This window comes from Leucopleurus acutus (assembly GCF_964270905.1).
Source record: "Leucopleurus acutus genome assembly, chromosome: 20".
In the NCBI taxonomy this organism is placed as follows: Eukaryota; Metazoa; Chordata; class Mammalia; order Artiodactyla; family Delphinidae; genus Leucopleurus; species Leucopleurus acutus.
In genome coordinates this window covers 10,075,754-10,095,653 of record NC_139162.1, presented here as the reverse complement: position 1 = coordinate 10,095,653, position 19,900 = coordinate 10,075,754, and the positions used below count along the sequence as shown (strand labels likewise).

The 19,900-nt window shown below is 42.3% G+C and overlaps 1 protein-coding gene across 1 annotated transcript; it reads left to right on the top strand.

Moving 5' to 3' along the window:
* Nucleotides 1-7,710: 7,710 nt before the first annotated feature.
* CLEC3A (C-type lectin domain family 3 member A) lies at nucleotides 7,711-15,127 on the top strand (the record flags this gene model as incomplete). Its single annotated transcript, XM_082862690.1, has 3 exons — nucleotides 7,711-7,825; nucleotides 12,887-12,970; nucleotides 14,736-15,127. 3 exons carry the CDS (start codon nucleotides 7,711-7,713, stop codon nucleotides 15,125-15,127), a joined length of 591 nt encoding a protein of 196 aa, XP_082718816.1.
* Between the last annotated feature and the right edge of the window lie 4,773 nt (nucleotides 15,128-19,900).

The following is a 19,900-nucleotide window of genomic DNA, read 5'->3' as shown; positions in this document are numbered from 1 at the left end:
ATTTCCACCAAGTCCAACCTTGGGAGGCCCACAGAGAGGAATTGTGAAGGTTTTCCCACTATGGACTGACCGTGTTCTCAGTGGACGGGAGGTAAATACTGACTTATTTGTATTCTCAAACTATCTTGGCAGGAGGGCCAGGCACAACTCACGATAAATTTGAAATGTCGGTACACCTAGGAAAAACAGACCAACAGAATGTTTGCCTTCCATGAAGAGTGCACTGTTTGATATAGCGAGTGCTTGGAGGAGGGGGCGGAGGGGGCAGTCAGATCGGGGCACGAAGGGCAAAGTCGTTAAGAGCTGGGACAATATTATAATGATGATGATGATAATGATGAATAATTTACCCATAGTAGGTCCACATATGAAAACTCTCTTCTGTATCAGCCACTGTACTGATGGCTTTTAGGGCGTCTTTTTAATCTTCCCAGTCACACTGGCAGATTGTCATCATGGTCCCCAGCTACAGGAACATGGGGATCAGAGAGGTTAATGAGCTTGCCCAAATCACACAGCTGCCAAATGAGCGAGCCCCGATTCACCCCCCAGGTCTGGATGACGTCATTTGTGCACTTTCCATGACCGCATGTTGCTGTGGGAAGCAAGGACATAGTGAGGTGTCTGATTGTTCGGGCCAAGTATGCAGAGGTCTCAGCCACCGTCTGAGAGGCCCCACATGAAGGCAGGGTGGGCTGGAGCCCGAAGAACACTTGGTTCTAGAAGAGGGGAGGGAGCTGGTTCCAGACGAGATCACACACTGGACACTGGCTCAGAGGAGTAACGCCCACAGGCCTGGAGCAGAGCAGAGGGACTCAGGCAGAAGCCGATGTAATCAATGTCAGGGGGAACCCAAGGAACTTGGAGTGATGGCAGAATAGTGTCAAATGAGCAAGACAGACACAGCAACCTCAGGGGGGCCTTCATGAATTAAACTGGGGCTGGAGCCGTTCCTTACAGGTTTCCAAGAAAGAAAGCTGGTCACAATAGATTGGAGAAGACATGGAGGAGAAGGAGGAAAGAACGGCAAGACTTTCTAGCAGTAGAACTGGCTGCCTTGCTGGGTAGTGAGTTCTCCATCATGAGAAGGATTCAGAGTAGATTTGACAGGGAAACAACATCAGAGACTTAAGTATCAAGCTCAAATGGATGACTGCATGTCTCTCCTAAACTTGAGGTTCCACTACCCCGACTTTACCAGAAATTTTCACACTGACCTCCTAGGGCTTCCACACAGAGCCCCAAACCCCTCTTCACTGCCAGGTGGACCTCATCCCTCAGCTGAGCCCTGAGTGGGAGACCGCAGTTTGATGGAAGCTTAGAAGTTGAGGATTCTAAGAAAACCCACTTCACTCTCTAAGGTTAGGTCTCATCTTCTACGAAACAGGGATAACAATGTCTTCCTTACTATCAATATATTTAGATTAAAAAATCTTAGCACAGTAGTTCAGAGAAGATTAAATGAATCTAAATCAGTAATCTCTTTAAACCCTCTTGATTGGATCATTTCATGTAATACACATTTATAAGTGTCCACTCAAGAGTAGCCATTTTTTAGGCACCAAAATTGTGCAATCCAACATGGCGGCCACTAGCCACAAGTGGCCATTGAATACTCCCATCAGATAGCGCTGGTCTAGGAAATCAGAAGAGAATAGGACAAGAGCTGTGTCCAAGATAATGAATGTGGGGGAGACAAATACAAAATACGTATAAAGTGTGTAGAAGTTCTGTAATAGAGGTATATTCAGTGTAAGTACAAATGGGGCCAAATCTGTGGGGCTGGGGGGCAGGGCAGGGATGATGCGTCATGCATCTATATCATGGTAGTGAGGGAAGCCCTTAGATTGATCACCTATTGCGACAAGATGTGGCTTGCATGTTTTCTACACATGCTCTAGTTTTCTCAACCACTCCGCAAGACAGATGAAGAAACCAAGGTTCAGAGAGGTGACAAAGTCTGGCCGTTCTCATATAACTCATAAGTGACAGATCTGAAGTTTTCGTTTTGTTTTTGTTTTCTTTTCTTCTGGCAGCGCCGTGTGGCACATGGGATCAAACCCGTGTCCCCTGCATTGGAAGCGTGGAATCTTAACCACTGGACCCCCCCAGGGAAGTCCCAGATCTGAAGTTTTAACCCCAAAACTATCGGCACCCTTACTCTTTACCTCTATTCAATACTGCCCCATCTTAGCAGAGTCTTTACGGTCTCAAAGCCTGTCCCCAGCCTTCTCTTCAAATTCATTGTCCACCAGTCACAGCTACAGGTGGGAGTCCTAAGTAGAAAGAAGGCAACTTGCACATCTGCCATCACCAATCTTCCCTCCAAACATTTCAACATTGCTCGTGCTATTTCCAAGTTCATTCCTATCACTTCCCCTGAATGCTTCCCCAGAACCTCTGAACACAGCCTTCAAATATGTCCCGCCTTTAGTGTTAACAGACAAACAGCCATGAGACCAGATGAATGCGTCTGTTAGAATTTGACACTCCGGAAAACAGCCTGGAGGAACTTTAAATAGCAACTGGTGGAATAAACACACCAATGACTCTGGGTGGCCAGGGGATGTGTTGTAAACAGCAATTTAATAAAGCAAGTAAAACCCTGGTGACTGTTTTAAAATCCTCACCAAACACTTTTGGATTAAAGGCAATATTTTTATAGCTCTATTCCCTGGCTATAAATGTGGGCTTCTTAAATAGCCCTTTCAGAAGCCCAGGTCCAGACCAGGGGACAAGCTGGTGACATCATGCGGCTCCACAAAAGAGGAATTGTTCCACCTCCAAGAAAACTGAGTGAGGCCCGCCTTCCCCAAGCACCAGGTGGGGAAAGGGCCATCTGCCCTCGTTATCCTTGATGTGTGTGTGGCTCACGATGTGTTTTTTTCAGATCGCTGCCATTTCTCTTCGGGCTTTTCCTGCTGAGATTTTGGGGGTGGGGGTCTACCCAAAAGGGTTAGGTCATGTCCCAGGTCAATCAGCATTTGGGACAGGGACAAAAATCCTCACCTCGAGAATATTCTCAGATTCAACTCTACCCCCTGACTCCCATCCCTCCTCTTCTTCTAGCCAATCATGCAGACACTGAGTTTCCAGTGTTTTCCCCTGAAGGAGTATGACCTGGACTGGGAACCTCTCCAGGAGAAAAGGAAAGTTCCCGTCCCTGTCTGGCCTCAGGGCCAAGCGCCTACAGCTTCCCCAGCTCTGAGAGGGATGCTTTCTCAGGAGGCTCCCCGTGCTATGCATCCAAATGAGCCTCAGGCTCTTTACCCTTCCGTGGGTTGAGATGCTGTTTCCTGGGTCCAGTGCCTTGTTGCTAGGACCTCAGAGGGGAGGTGGGAAGGAAAGGAAGCAAAGCAAAACTGCCCTGCCCTGCACGAGTAAATATTTTACTGAGCAAATACTACGTGCCAAGTACTATACTACATACAAAGTCGAGCTAATCTGACACAGCCCCTGCCCTCTGGGAGCTTATAGCCTAGCCGGAGGGACTGATATCTGGCAAGTAAATCAAATAAAAACATTTAAAAATAAGTAACTAACTGTGATAAGGGCTAAAAAGGAAGCAGAGTACTTTGATGGAGAAAAGAGAGCAGGACCTTCCTAGATTATGCAGCTGGAGAAGGTATGTCTGAGAAGGCCATCTTTGAGTTCAGACCTGGAGGATGAGCCATACACTGAACGGCACTAATTTGGGCACACACCAAGTTTAAGAAGGGGTGGGCTATACTGACAGAAAAAAAAGCACATGGAAAAGCACAGTGGGGGTGGATGGAGAAATGTGAAGATGAGTCAAACCTGATAAAACTTCTCCACAATTGGAGAAAGTCACCAGGAAGAAGCAGGTAAGGTCTCACCAGGTAAGAGGGCCTTGGACATCATGGGAAGAAGTCTGGGCTGGGAGTTCCCTGGCGGTCCAGTGGTTAGGACTCAGTGCTTTCGCTGCCGAGGGCCCAGGCTCGATCCCTGGTTGGGGAACTAAGATCCCACAAGCCGCGTGGCCCAGCCAAAAACAAAAAAGAAGAAGTCCGGGCTTCATTTTAAGTGCAATGGAAAGATCTGGAGGGTTTTACATAGGACAGGGACAATCACATCAGTGACATGTGTATCTTTCCCATGAGTTGGGCAGGAGCCCAACTCCATCTCAAGGATGAGATGAGTTAGGATGAGAGCTCTTGGTGACACAACATGGGATGATGGCAGGAGAGAGGTCAAATGTATGTTGAGGTAGAATCCACAGCAGCACTGGCTGCTGACGAGGTTGTGGAGAGGGGTGTTGAGGGCAAAGGTGGGTGCCAAAGGCTCCAAATGGCCCCCAGGTTTTAGAATTGGCCCACTGAGTGGATGATGGAACACTGACTATGATGGGGAAGACTCAGGATGAATGGGGCTTTTTAAAATTCATTGGGGAATTCCCTGACGGTCCAGTGTTAAGAAGATTCAGTGCTTTCACTGTGGTGGCCTGCCCTGGGTTTAATCCCTGATAGGGGAACTAAGATCCCATAAGCCGCGCCATGCGGGGAAAAAAAAAAAAAAAAAAAAAAAAATTCATGGGACATTAACAGGGGAAGAATCCAAAACTGAATTTAAAGCATCGCGAGTTTGAGATGTCTTCTGAAATACAATTGGAAGCATCACACGGGCAACTGGAGCTGTGAGTCTGGAGGAGGAGAGCCAAGTCAAGAGGTAAGTGTGGGAGAGTCCCAGACAGAGAATTTGAAGCCTTGAGACGGAATAAGGCCCACCTAAGGAGAGCGTGTAGAAGACTGGCGCATCCGGGAGTCCTAAGGAGGACCAGGCAATAGCAGTGAGAAAGAGGTGAATACTCAATTATTTAATTAAAACAAAAAACGTGGGCTTTAGTGAAATTGTCCTATATGTCACTGTAATGGTGGATACATGACATTACATTTATGTGTCCAAATCCACAGAGCTATCCAACACAAAAAGTGAACCCTAATATAAGCTATAGACTTCAGTTAATAATAATATATCAATATTCATTCATCAATTATAACAAATATGCCACACACATGCAAGATGGTAACGATAAGAGAAACTGGGGGGCAGGGAGTGAAGAGGAGGTTTCTGGGAGCTCTCAGTACTCTCGGCTCAGTTTTTCTACAAATCTAAACCTGCTCTAGATACAAATGAACTTATTTACAAAACAGAAATAGACTCACAAACATAGAAAACAAACTTACGGTTACCAAAGGGGAAAGGGGGGATGGGGGCGATAAATTAGGAGTTTGGGGTTAACATAGACACACTACTATTTATAAAACAGGTAAACAACAAGAACCTACTGCATAGCACAGGGAACTATATGCGATACTTGTAATAACCTATAATGGAAAAGAATCTGAAGAAATATATATATATGTATAACTGAAACACTTTGCTGTACACTTGAAACTAACTCAGCATTGTAAATTAATTATACTTCAATTAAGAGAAGAGCTCGCTGATAAAAAAAAAAACCTGGATTTATTTATGGAAAAAAATAAAACTGCTCTAAAAAATAGTTTATTAATTTGAAAAGAAGAAAGCATGGGCTTTCAGATCTGGCAAACAGAAAACAATCCCAAAAAAGTGTCAGAGGCTTTCCCGGAAAGAGAAAAGAGCTTAAAACAGTATAGATCTATTCTGAAGAAAGAAGACCATGTTCTTATAAGCCTAGTTTGAACATAGCACAGATCAAAGATCTAAGAGGAATCATTAGCTTTCCACCACTGTTCTATAACTTGCAATCTCAGAGTAAAGGACCTGAGACGCTGGCAGAAAGCTTTTTGGATCAGTCACAAGATAACTGTAAAACATCGATCCTTTTCCCTTTTCAAATCAAAGCACATGTTTCCCAGATCAAGAGAGTCATTCAGAACTAGAGTTTAAATTCTACTCCCACCCTTGGGACCTGAGTGACACTAAACCAATCCACTTAATTTTTCTGAGGCTCAGTTTCAATCATCTATAAAATGGAGAGAATGCAAAAAACTATACTCCGATATTTTTTAAAAAAAAAAATAGAATGCGTATCCCGTGGGCTTGCTGTAAAGACCAGAAATATCTGCCATTACCATACTACTATAATTTATGGTCAGGATATTCAGATATTATTGCTATTATCATCATCACTATTCTTATTAACCACTGGACATTATGCTAAGTGCCTGTAGTTACTGTCTCGTTTAATCTTTCCAACAGCCCTGTAAAGTTAGTAGCCCTAGTCCCACTATTAAGATGAGTAAAGACTCAGAGAGGTTCAGTGACTTGCCCAAGATCCCACAGCTGCTAAACAGATGAAAGAAGGCCGTGAACCTAGCCCAGCTTGTTTCTACAACGCTCTCAAACGCCTACACGTAGATTGCCCACATCGGTACAAGGAGTTTACATTACAAGTAAAATCTTCATTTTTTATCTCACACTCACATCTCTACATTACGTTAGACTTTCCCACATCAGTGGTCTTCCTTTGATGTCAGTACCAGGTGGTCTACAAAGCGGCTTAGCAAGAAGGAAATGGAGACGGATGAGACTCATTTTCCTCACTGAAGTTCAGAAGGAGTCAGTCGCCCCTTGATTCTTCCTGTATTGTCTCAAAAAAAAAAGGTAAAATGGATTTGGTCCTTCAGACCTTCCAAAATCTGCAAACCCTGGCCTCCATCTGCACCTGGTCACCCAACAGTGATACGAACGGAGTCAGTTAGCGTGGAGGCCTTTCCCAGGGTCTAACTCACTCCATCTTGGTCGCACCCATGGAGGTCCCTTGCTTGTGTCGCAAAAAGCCTGCCTGGTTCTCAGTACTTTTCCTTAAAGCCCATTGTTTGGGTAAGAATAATTATACCAAGTCTTTCATTATATTTCTCCGTTATTTCTGTACTTCCTTTGAAAGTGTTTTTTTAGGTGTTTGGAAAAATTTCAAAGAAAAAAGTGTTGGTTGGTGGAGATATGCAAGATAACAACAGTTTACATGTTACTTTAATTCTTATGGAAAAAATTCACCGTCTTTCTTTTCTTTTCTTTCTAAGGTGTGTTTTCCCAAGAATCTAGTTCTTGGTGAATCTACAAAATCCTAACAGAAGGCCTTATACTTGATCACGGACTGTCCCCTTCGACCGCCTTCATTACTCCCTGCGAGCAAACCCTTCCCAAGTTCCGCATGAGCTGTGTAGTCACGTGAGTGTGAACAGACGCAGGTGGTGCTCTGGCATCACACACACACGCACGCACACAATAACCTTCCTAGATTTGTGTGTGTGTGTCATTGAATACATTTCCCAGAACATTAAGTGAACTTCAGACTGCCAAACCAAAGACTTAAATATTGGGGTCTTCACATACAGACCTCATGCTTCCTGGACTTTAAATTTAAAAAAAAGAAAGAAAGAAAAGAAAAAAAGACAAAAACGAAACCCTTAGTCCCTTAATAAACTCTGATATGCTCTGAAAAGGCAAGTCAAGTAGGAAAAATTTTCCTAGGAGGAAATTTTTTTTTAAAGCCTAAAGAAGACACGAGAACAGGGGCCACCTTATGCTGCAGCCAGCAGAGGCATTCCAACATTCCCTCAGCAGGATTCCAGCCAACCTGCACAGTGTGCTTTTATAAAGGTGGCCCCAGGCACTTCAGGGCAAGATGTGGCTGGGAAGTCTACCTGCCCCCTTGTACTTCAGAGGAGCTGGCACAGTGGCTGTCAGACTTGCCTGAGAGCCATGGCAAAGAATGGACTTGTAATTTACATCCTGCTTATCACCTTACTCCTGGACCAGACCACCAGCCACACGTCCAAGTTCAAAGCCAGGAAGCACAGCAAACGCCGAGTGAAAGGTAACGGGGTTTCTCCGTCCCACAAAACTCTAGGCTAGCTCAGGGCAGGGAGGAGCTGGACAATGCTCATTTCCAGATTCTTCAAGGACACCAGCTCTGGTGACCGTACCGTGGCTTCAGGTGCATATGGCGTTTTCAGGGGACTGAGTGACCTCTTAATTTTCTGGGACAGTTTGATATTTAAAGGAATCAAGTGGTAGGCTGTATTGTATATCTGTATTGTATTCTGTACTGTATATCCTTTGTCAGGTGAGCTTAGGCATGAGAATGTTCTTTGGAGGGTGATAACCTGGATACAACATCAGGTATTTGGAATGAGGGATCAAGTAGAAGAGACTGATTAACAGGGTATACCATTTCACTCGTAGATATTGTATGATGTTCACATATACCTGCAAGATAACTATAATCTTACTAAATGTGCACTAGAGGATAAAGCTATTGGTAATGTGACTTCCGTTTCATCATTAGTTATCATGTAGGTATGTTTTCGTATCCCTGGCAATATAAGGACAGTCTACACTATATTTTTAAGATTTTAATGTCATAGAGAAGTTGAAACTCTTTCACTTAAAAATATTTCAACAAACAACGTCATGTAGCATTTGAAGACATTTTAATGCAAAACAATCTCCAAGCAAACCCAAATTTGGGGTGGCCTGAATTAGGTTAAGAGATTAAAAAAAAAAAATCCTGCAAGGAACAATGATGATGGCAATGTATTTGCAATATGCTAAAACCAAATCAAAAGGAAAAGCATCAAGAAAAGTGTGGGGTGATGTTTTATCTCATCCTGAGTCATTTTCATATCAGGATATTTCAAGGTAAATATTAGGACACTATTTCCTTATCAATTTCACTTCACTAGTAACAAAACACACCAAAGATACAAATAACATTAAAAGTCTTGATTTAACACAACACGAATGGCTGGTGGGTAAAAGGGAGCTTATCTTGCACCGTGTTTTTAAGATTACACAGTGCCCTTTTCCAGGAATATTTATTTATACACTTTAGGTCTGATGCAAAGTTTCTTTTTTTTTTTTTTTTTGCGGTACGCGGGCCTCTCACTGTTGTGGCCTCTCCTGTTGTGGGGCACAGGCTCCGGACGCTCAGGCTCAGCGGCCATGGCTCACGGGCCCAGCCGCTCTGCGGCATGTGGGATCCTCCCGGACCGGGGCACGAACCCGCGTCCCCTGCATCAGCAGGCGGACTCTCAACCACTGCGCCACCAGGGAAGCCCTGAAGCAAAGTTTCTTAAGTGGAATCTTTTTTCCTTATAAAATATTACACTCCTCTGTTATTCCTTTTAATGATAGATTAAAATATTTCTCATGAGTGATGAAGGCAGGAAAAGGAGGGAGAGAAGATGTGGAATACTTTTGTTGCCAGCATTTGTTTACCATAAAGAAGGACTTAGCAAAGTGGTGACCACCCAGTAAGGATGCAGGGAGGTGTTTGAATATGTGAGTGTGTGTGTGCGTGCTGTGTGGGTGTTTCTCAGTTGTAGTTCAGGTTATTATGCCCTACCCTCCAAGACACACACACAAGCATGCTTTTGTTTGTTTTTTAACAGACTGGCTCCACATTTTAAATATCATCCTCCCAAAGCAGTTTTGCTCATTTTTGCCTTGAGATCCGAGAAGTAGATTCTACAGTAAGTGAAACCATTAGCCTAAACTTGCTAAACATTTCTTTCCCCCATACATTTTTAAAATATTTTAAGTACCTGGAAAGAATACCAAAGTTTATGAAATCAAAAGCGAAAGCCATTTTTTCTCTCTCGATTCTTTCCACAGAAGTACCCCCTATTAACTGTTAGGAGATAGTATCCCCAGAGTTTTCTTTAATGTCCGATTAAAAATTGATACTTTTAACAAAATAAGAGTTGGCTATCCAAAGTACTTGGCAGACAAATTAATTGATTTTATCTATTAAATCTTGGATAACCTTAAATATAAGGCATACCTCAGCCCTTTTAACAGCTGCATAATATTCCCTTATGGATGGGTCATGACTTATTTAATCTGTTCTCTCTTGGTGAACTTTTGTGTTCATCAAATCCATCCCGTTATGATCCAATGCCTCAGTGAACTACTTTGTAAACAGATATTGATCCCCATGCTAGAATATTGTGATGATACACTTCTAGAAGTAAAATTGTAGGTTAATTACACTGTCTCTCAAAATGGTAGCATGAACCCATGCTCTCATCTTCAGCGTACAAGAGCACCCATTCACACCTTGACAACCTGACATCCTATCATCAGGTTAAGCTGTGCCAGCCTAACGAAACCCAAAAACCTTTTAATTTGCATCTCTTTGATGGTTAACAAAGTTGAGGTATTTTTCATACGTTTACTGGTCATTTATTCCAGGAATTATTTTTGCATTCCTACCCTGTGTCTGCTTTTGGAGAACAACAATAATAAAATGAAAGGGAGCCTTTTTTAAAAACTTGAAATGGCAGTTGAGTGATTTAGCTCCAAAACCAAGTTCTCCCTGCTATTTGCTTCATAGGTCTCAACAAATTAGGTGGAGCAATGCAAATTATGTTGTAGTCATGAATCAAAAATAAATTTTTTGATTGTGAAATAGTTGTTCCCTGTATTCATTGTCAACAAAACACATCCACATTTCTCACAAAGGACAGAAGCAGAAGCCAAGCCACCTGGATAACGACTTCCATAGTGATCTCCCAAGAGCCTAATAATAATTCATGTGTCTTCGTGTTAATTACAATGTTTACAGCTTCCCTATGGAGGCCCTTTATTTAAATAGCATGGAGCAGGAAGCCAAGAGGGACTGGGGGTGACATTTGTATGGTTTACAACTTGTAACTTGGGAGGAAACTTCAGCAGTCTTTGCAAGTCTGGCCTCCAACAGGCGATGGCTTTGCATCCTGAAGGTACCCTTATATTTATGCTGGATTCTATGGTCCCGTTGAGGAAACCCTGAGCTACTGGACACTTTGAGAATTGATGTCCATCCCTGGATACCCCAGAGGCATTTCCTAACCCAAATGTGGAAACACCTGGCTTGTAAAGCATACGTTTAAGGGAAAAATGAGGGACTTTCCTGGCGGTCTAGTGGTTAAGACTCCCCACTTCCACCGCGGTGGGCACAGGTTCGATCCCTGGTCACGGAACTAAGATCCTGCTTGTGGTGCGGTGTGGCCAAAAAAAGAAAAGGGGTGGGAGGGTAAAGTGAATCAGCACATTTGGATTTGGTCCTGTCCTGAAATTCCCTATGTGGTATCCCCACGAAAGGGCAGCTAGGAACAGCCATACCAAGCTTCAAGCATCTTAGCTATTTGAGGCCATGTACTGGGGACCAACCAGGTAAAGGTGGTCACTGTGCAGAAGCAGACGGGAGGGGTGGGAAGAGAACAGACTTGAAGTCAGAGAGATTCAAATCCCAGCTCTGCACCTTACTAGCTGGGTGACCTTTGACAGGTTAATTCAGATTTCTGTGCCTCTCTTTCTCCTTTTGTGAAATGATAGCGTCCGTCTCATAGTAATACTGAAAGAATTAACCTCCCGGTGCACAGTATATGGTGGCTTTTAATATTTATTAAGATTTATTATAATTCCTGCCTTTGAAGAGCGCACACGCTGTCAGTTTCTAAGACAGTCCCCATCAGGTCTGGGTTTTTTATTTAGTTAAGGCTGCTCATTTTCTACTACTTACTTATACCCAAGGTTGGTAAAGGACAGCCACGAAGACTAACCTCATCCAGGGACATTCAAGACTAAGTAAATTGCTAATCCCTAATGCAGAAGCATTTTTAGAGGGCTTTTTTATCACTGCCTTTCCCTGCTTCTCCGTGAAAATCACTGAACCCTGCTAGGAGCCACTATACCTGGAACATCAGCTGAGTACGGATACTGGGGACAGGGGACTTGGGGACCCAATTAAGTCTGAGTGTGAGTTCTACCACTTATCTGCCAATTTAGCTCGTTGAGTTCATTCTCATCCTTCAATGAGAATCTCATCTTCCTCCACTCATAACTATTTTTGAAGAGTAAATGAAAATAACACAGAAGTACTTTGTATGCCATAAAGTGTCCGTTCACTCAGCAAACATTATGAGACTGATTATGTGCCAAGCATCATGTTAAACATCGGGAATACCATGGACAACCAGAGAGATGATATTAAGTAAGTAAAGGAAGACGATTATAGATTGCAGAAATTGTGCGGAAGAAAAATAAAGGTTCAAGGAAAGAGATCAGCCAGAGGGATGCCAATGTAAAGAGAATGATCAGAAAGTCTTCTCAGAAGAGGAAGAGGCAGGACAGGAATAAAGATGCAGACATAGAGAATGGACTTGAGGACAAGGGGAGGGGGAACGGTGAGATGGGACGAAGTGAGAGAGTGGCATGGACATATATACACTACCAAATGTAAAACAGACAGCTAGTGGGAAGCAGCCGCATAGCACAGGGAGATCAGCTCAGTGCTTCGTGACCACCTAGAGGGGTGGGATAGGGAGGGTGGGAGGGAGGCTCAAGAGGGAGGGGATATGGGGATATATGTATATGTATAGCTGATTCACTTCGTTATAGAGCAGAAACTAACACAACAATGTAAAGCAATTACACTCCAAAAAACATGTTAAAAAAAAAAAAGAAGAAGAGGAGAACTTTAAGCTTGATAAGGAGATGGACAAGAGCTGGGCAAGAGTGTTCCAGGCAGAAGGAATACGAAAGAAGCATCCTGAGATGAGACAGATTGCTCTAGGATGCATCTGAAATCAACAAGTCTGAAGTCTGGTGATGGAGGGCGAGTCCCACAGGGTGGGGCTGGAGCAACAGACAGGAGCCCCATCCCCCAGAAGGACCTTCTAATATTATTACTCCCACCAAGCCCTTATACATCTTCCTGGATAACTTATTTTCATGCATTATTTTCCACGTACACTGGGCTCAGTTTCATCAAAATCACCCTCGCCTTAAATTCTGGATTCCAAAGCTTTATTTTATTTTGTTTTATTTGTATCTTATTTTAATCATATGCTTTTCATTCCTCCTATCCCGCCCTACCCTAAAATATCCTCAGAAAAGGATGGAGACCTGAAGACTCAAGTGGAAAAGCTCTGGAGAGAAGTCAATGCCCTGAAGGAAATGCAAGCCCTGCAGACAGGTGAGATCCCATCTCATCTCAAACGAGATGGGAAAAGAACCTGATTTGTCAGCAATTCAAACCATATAGAGAGTACGTACTGAGTTGTAAGCGACATTTTTTTAAAAGAGACATTGACAAGCCAGAGACGTGTCCAGGAGAAAGGATCTAAAAGCTGGGGAGATGACTGTTTGGGGAAATTAGCTTGATTTCCACTCCCTACTCCTGTAAATGGGTGGTATAGAAATAAAACCAGGCATTTCAATAATACATTTTAAAAGTCCGTCCATAATTCTTCTTTAATGGGCAATGAAAGAAAACTGAAGAAGTATTAACTAGCTAAAATAATCAGCATTATTTAGATGTTTACTAAGTGTCCATTGGGAGATCGCCGAGGTTGAACTAAACACAGGATCAGAGGACTCACTCACTCCCCGACAAGTAGGGCAACACATGCAGAGAAGACCAGTGGTTAGAGCCACAGCTTGCCAGCAGAGGGCAGCATCCGGTGTTCCTTTTTCATGGAGTAGCACTCCTGGCAGCCTATGCAGCTGGACCCACTGCTGTCCAGGAGCTACTCTGCTGGCTCCCAGGGCAAGGAAATGAGAGCCACACTAGGTAAGTTCAGGAACATCCCTGGCTTGTAAGGTTCACATCCTCAGGAATGAATACTCTCATGGCAACTCCAAAAGCAGAGCTTTGAGGGTCTCACAAGAGAACTGCCCAATTATAAGACTTACTACCTTCAAGGAGGACTGAAGTTACAGCTTTTCCATCAAGTATTTATAACTCCCAGGCCAGCTGTATGTTACTGATCCTGAGTCATTTTTACCATAAGCAACGTTGCCTAGTAACACTGGTGACAGGGCCCTTTATCAGGTTCCCAGGGGAACAGAATTAGAAAGTTAAAGGACGGCCAAATGCGTCTGCAGAAGGGGAGAGTTTTGTTAACCCTCTAACCACAGTTGGGGACTATAATAATACTTTATAAACATTAACACATTAATCCTCCAACAATTTATGAGATGATGCTGCTATGATTATCCTCATTTTACAGATGAGGAAACTGAGGCACAGAGAAATTAAATAATTTTTCCAAAGCTTACACAGCTAGCAAATGTCAGAACTGACACCTAAGTCCAGGCACTACAGCCCTGGAGCCTGAGTCTCCAACGTTATGCCTTGAAACTATCTTTCTATTTGTTTTATCCTGGGTAAGACAAACAATATTACCAGGGCTCAGTTATCTGCATAAGAAAAGCCCTATCGCTCCACATGCAAACTCAGACTTCTGTTTTTGTTTGTTTTTTAATAATTGTGGCACACCAACCAGTTCCAAAAGTTCCAAGGAAATTCAGCACATAATGGAGCTACACAAACTAGCGAACATGTATATATATCCAAGCAGCAGGAGGCTAAAGGCCAGGGTTTAAGGGTGAGCCAGACCTGGGTTTCCGTAGTTGTTATCTTATATGACGGGTAAGTCACCTTTGTATAGGCTAAGTTGTTAACAAGTAACAACTTCTTTAAGCTTCACTTTCCTGATATGTAAAGATGGGCATAATAAAAACTCACTTCATGGGATGGTTGTGATTATGACATGAGTTCATTTATGTAAAGTACTTGGCACAGTGTCTGACTCATACAAAGTCTTCAGTACATGCTAACTCACCATTGTCACTGCACATCATTCATTCCACAACTATTTACTGCTATTGGCCAGATCCAGTCCTGGATTATTATACTACAAAAGCATCTTAATATGTCAAATTTCACATCTTTACAGTCTGTCTCCGAGGCACAAAATTTCACAAGAAGTGCTACCTTGCTTTGGAAGGCTTGAAGCACTTCCACGAAGCCAACGAAGACTGCATTTCCAGGGGAGGGACGCTGGTTGTCCCCAGAAGCTCCGATGAAATCAATGCCGTCCGAGACTATGGTAAAAGGAGCCTGCCAGGGGTCAATGAGTTTTGGCTGGGCATCAACGACATGGTCACAGAAGGCAAGTTTGTCGATATCAATGGAGTCGCCATCTCCTTCCTCAACTGGGACCATGCACAGCCTAACGGTGGCAAGCGGGAAAACTGCGTCCTCTTCTCACAGTCAGCTCAGGGCAAATGGAGTGACGAGGTCTGTCGTAGCAGCAAGAGGTACATATGTGAGTTCACCATCCCCTAATAGACCCTTCTTGAATGTGTCTTCCAAGCAAGATCGGTCATGATTTATAGGCTGATGGATCCCAGGAATAAGTCAAAATTGTCCTCCCTCACGGGACTCTGTGTTCACAGGAATACAAGAGTCAGCCAGTTTGGCTACCACATTGTATTGTGGTTTTGCCCTCCCTGGGGTATGGGGGAGCAGAAATAATGATCTAGCCATGTACACACTGTTAAAGGGGCTTCTGCAAAATGGGCTCTCAGACCTTTCTCACTCCTGGTCCCTCCTACTTGTATCGACCAGGTTAGTGTTAAAAATACAACAGCCAGAAAAGCAAGCTTAGACGACCTGGAAGATTTTCTCTTAAAAGTTTAGGATATATTTGATTGATGAGGTGCTACATAATCCAAAAACTTTTCAGTCTGATGTTCAATCTATTCCATCCTAATGATAGTATCTTATTAGTCCATCACCCTTTCTTTGAGTTGCAGCATCCCCTGGTGGGACTAGTATCTTCTCTGTCACATCAAAACATGAACGTCTCAGAGAGGTTCTGATTTAATTCCATTTTCTTCAAACCCATCCTACTCCCCCCAGCCCTCCAGCCATATACACATCTTTTTTTTTTTTTTTGGAAGTTCCAAGTAAAGATCTGGAAGGAAATATTAAGGCAGTATTGGTAACCCTAAGACAGAACAGAGTAGCAGATTGTATAGAAAAAGAAAATTTTAAAAAGTCTACTTTTTCCCTGCATTAACATCTTTACCTAACTTTATGAAATCAAGGGTGGATATGACATGTTAGTTTCCTTTTTTTAACATATTTTACATACTTATATATATTTAACAATCATATATTTAAGTCTATTATGAGCAATCTATATTTGGAGGTTGAAAGCTGGATTTAAATAATATTATTTTGGAGTCACACGTCTCTGTTATTTTTTATTATTCTGCTATTCCCACTAAATTGTTTCACTAGATTGTGTAAAGTAACGTCATTGCTTAATATGAAATTACGAAGTTAAGACTTGGGGGAAATGGGCTTCTTAGGAGCAAACAATTCTAAGTATATTCTGTTTTTCAAATAAATGTCTTTTTCTTTTCTTTAAATGCTGACTGTGTTTTGGGAGCAAAATCCTTCATTACAAACTAATTATGTATGCTTGGAATTAAGTTTTAGTTCTTTACATTGCACAATAATAAAGCCTGAATTCTGATCAGTGTGGATGTACGTGGGTATTGATTACAGTTATCTAAACTATGTTGGTTTATATCAGACTTGGCAAAATTCAGGGGGAAATACCCTGGATTTAATCAAACCGGTGATTTACATGTACTACAAGGACAGTTTTACTTGACAATAAGGAAGTAAAGTCCATGAAATTCCCTGGTGGTCCAGTGGTTAGGATTCAGCGCCTTCACTGCTGGAGCCTGGGTTCCATCCCTGGTCAGGGAACTAAGACCCCAGAAGCGGCACAGCACAGTCAAAAAAAAAGTCCAGGGAGAGGAAGAGACTTAAAAACAAAATTTGTATCTGCAATTAGTTTTGATTGACGCTGGCCAACTTCCTACGCCAACAGAACCACAGTCTCCTTAAAGATAATGACAATAATGAGATTCATAGATAGTATGAGTAGCATATTCTAGACACTGTGCTCAATTTTACATAATTCTCATTTATCTTTGGAACAATCTAGGGATTTAGGCTCTAGAATTATTTCACTTCACAAAAGAACAAACTGAAGAAGAGAGGTGTGGTAATTTGCCCTAAATCAGCCCCAGGATTAGTGAAGTTGTGACCAGAAGCCAACAAGTTGACTCAGATTCTACATCCTTAGCAACTCAGAAGGAGCTGTGACAAGGTCAAGTCTGTTCAAACAGGCAATGGAAGTGGACTCTAATCCATCTCCCTGTTCCCTCATGTGGGGTAACAGTTTGGGCCAACACCTGACCTTGATGGGGCATTCAGTCTGAATCTGCTTCAGAAGGGTTAAATAAAGACAACTCCAGTTCACACAAGTCAGTGTCAGAGTTTGGGTACCTAGGAGATGGTGATAGATAAGGTCATGTTCCCCCAAATGCCCCAACCAGAAAGCTCAAGAGAAGCTTAATTCAAAGGAACAGAGGAAGGTTAGTTAGTGAGGGCAAATCAAGATGAGTTACCAAGACAAGGGGCAGATGGATGGGAGACAGAGCAAGATTGCAAGGAGTAGATTAAGAGATTATCTGGTTTGCCCAGGGTCAGACTCATGACCTTGACTTTATTACTCAGCCAACATATCAACCAGAAGCCACACCCACTCCTTGGAAGCTGCCTGGACTATAACATAACGAATTCTGAAACTTGGTAGAAAGAGTGCCATGTGCAATTAGCAATGTCTCACAAGTTCATGATAGGAGGACACCAACATTTATACTACATAATTACCATCCCTAGTATAAACCCTTGGCTTCCTGCAGTTATATTTAAAGTAGTCAAGTCCCTACAAGATTTACCAGAAAGCTGATTCTAATCTCTAAAGAAGTGTTTCTCAAGCATTCTTGTGCTTAAAAATCACATGGGAACCTTATCAACTTGCGGACCCGATAGATCTGGACTGAGGCCCCAGATTCTTCATTTCCTTTTTTTTGTTTGTTTTAATATATATTATTTATTTATTTATGGCTGCGTTGGGTCTTCGTTGCTGTGCGCGGGCTTTCTCTAGTTGCAGCGAGCGGGGCTACTCTTTGTTGCGGTGTGCGGGCTTCAGTAGATGTGGCGCACGGGTTTCAGTAGCTGTGGCTCGTCACCAGGGAAGCCCCCCGGAGTCTTCATTTCTAAAAGCATCTGGTGCAGGCCAACAGGGCTGGACCACACGCCACAGTCTGAGAGCAAGTATCTAAAGCTGTAGCTACTTGCCCAGAGACAGTCTCTGCCGATTCCAGCAGTTTTGTTTCCCTTTAACTCAAGTCAAGGGTAGGATCTACAATTCATCTGTGTGAAGAACAATACTAAGAGCAATTTCTCTACCCATCACAGATGCTTCCATCCATATTGTTAAATGAGGTACAAAGTAAAAATCAATTAGTTAAAGGAAATAATAGTTGAGATTCAAATTAGGGATTCGAAGGAGAACATATCTCAAGGTTCAATGGGTCCTTTCTCTTCTCCAACAATGCTGAATAACATTTCTGAAATTAAAATTAAGATAGAAACTTTTTCCTGTTCTTACATTAGTGAGAACTTCCATAATCGTCACCAAATAAAGCACATCTAACGAATGAAGAAGCCCCCCAATTTTAGCTACTTAAGTAACTAATCTGTTGCAAGAGATTCAAAGGGCGCCTACTAACTATAAAGCATCATGCTAGGTAATATGGAAGGACAGAAGGGAAGTAAGTTATGGTATCTGCACTCCAGGATATTACAACCTAGTCCACAGGAGGAGAGCAAGACTCTCCACTGGAGTCTGAGAAGAAAATACTAGTAGCTCTAATTACATATGAAAGTTGTGAATTTACAGATTATTATTATCTAGTTTAACCTAAACTGAAACCCACAAAATGGGCACAGATTTAAATAAATTCCTGGAAATAAACACCAAATTGAATATACACTAATAAAAAAAAATTGTGCACACACTCAAACAAGCATAGCTGACACTTCTGGTTCAGGGAGACATACAGAGCCCAGGCAAACCCAATCAGAATTTTTTCCAGTGGTTACCAATGGACACTGGGAGTAATGAAACTTTTTTTTTTTTTTGCTGGAGACACTAAATTGGGACAAAGTGAATTTAGTGCTCTGATAGAATACTTCCCTTCCAGTTGGATGCAATGTGCAGAATGAATTATAACAAATATAAGCAGTGATGAGCAATGATAGGGCAGGAAGGGAAAAGGGGGAGAGGGAAAGAGAGAAAAAGAGAGAGAAAGGGAGGAAATGTGTGTGTGTGTGTGTGTGTGTGTGTGTTTTCACATAATGCTGAGTTTATCATTCTTAAGGCCCTGGTTTTTATTTCTGTAAATTCTATGAGAATTTGAGCTAGTTGGAGTTTGTGTATCAGCCAGGATAGCCTAGGTTATGACCTCACCAAGCTTATATCTAGATAGGGAAACATACAATAAACAAAGAAAAAACAAAATCATTTCAGAAAATATGACAAAATGTCAAAAGACTGACATGACAAAATGGCATAACAAATGACACAATTAAAATGACAAAAGAATAAAATTAAAAAAGGAGATGAAAGATGGAGTGACTAGAGACAGTGATGCCAGACAGAGTGAACAACTCTTTTAATACAGTGAAAGAGAGAATGGAAAAGAAAGTGACGTAGGAATCATCAGCACAAAAGTCCAAGAGAGACCCTGAGAGAAATGACTTACCCCAAATCTCCCAGCAAGCTGGGGACAGGGCAGGGACTGGAATTCAATTTCCTGTCTCCCAATGCAGAGGCTGTATCCTGCCAGCCCAGTTCAAGGTCATTTAAGGTCAAGGGACTTGGAGTCAGAAGACCTAGACTCCACACATGCTACATGTGTGATTTTAGGCAAGAATAAATTTTTGGGCCCCCACTTCCTCATCTATCAGTAGAAATGACAGATCATCCACAGAACTGTGAGTTGAAATTTGAAAATACAATTTCTGAGCAAGCAAACACTCTGGATATGACATCTTTAAAAAGAAGAGTTTTGTTCCGTAAAATAACCAAAACATCTCATGATAGAAAAATCTGCAGAGTAAGTAAAAACATTTAGAAATTATCCTGCATCTTGGTCTTTTTCACTATTTATCCAGTTAATATTTATT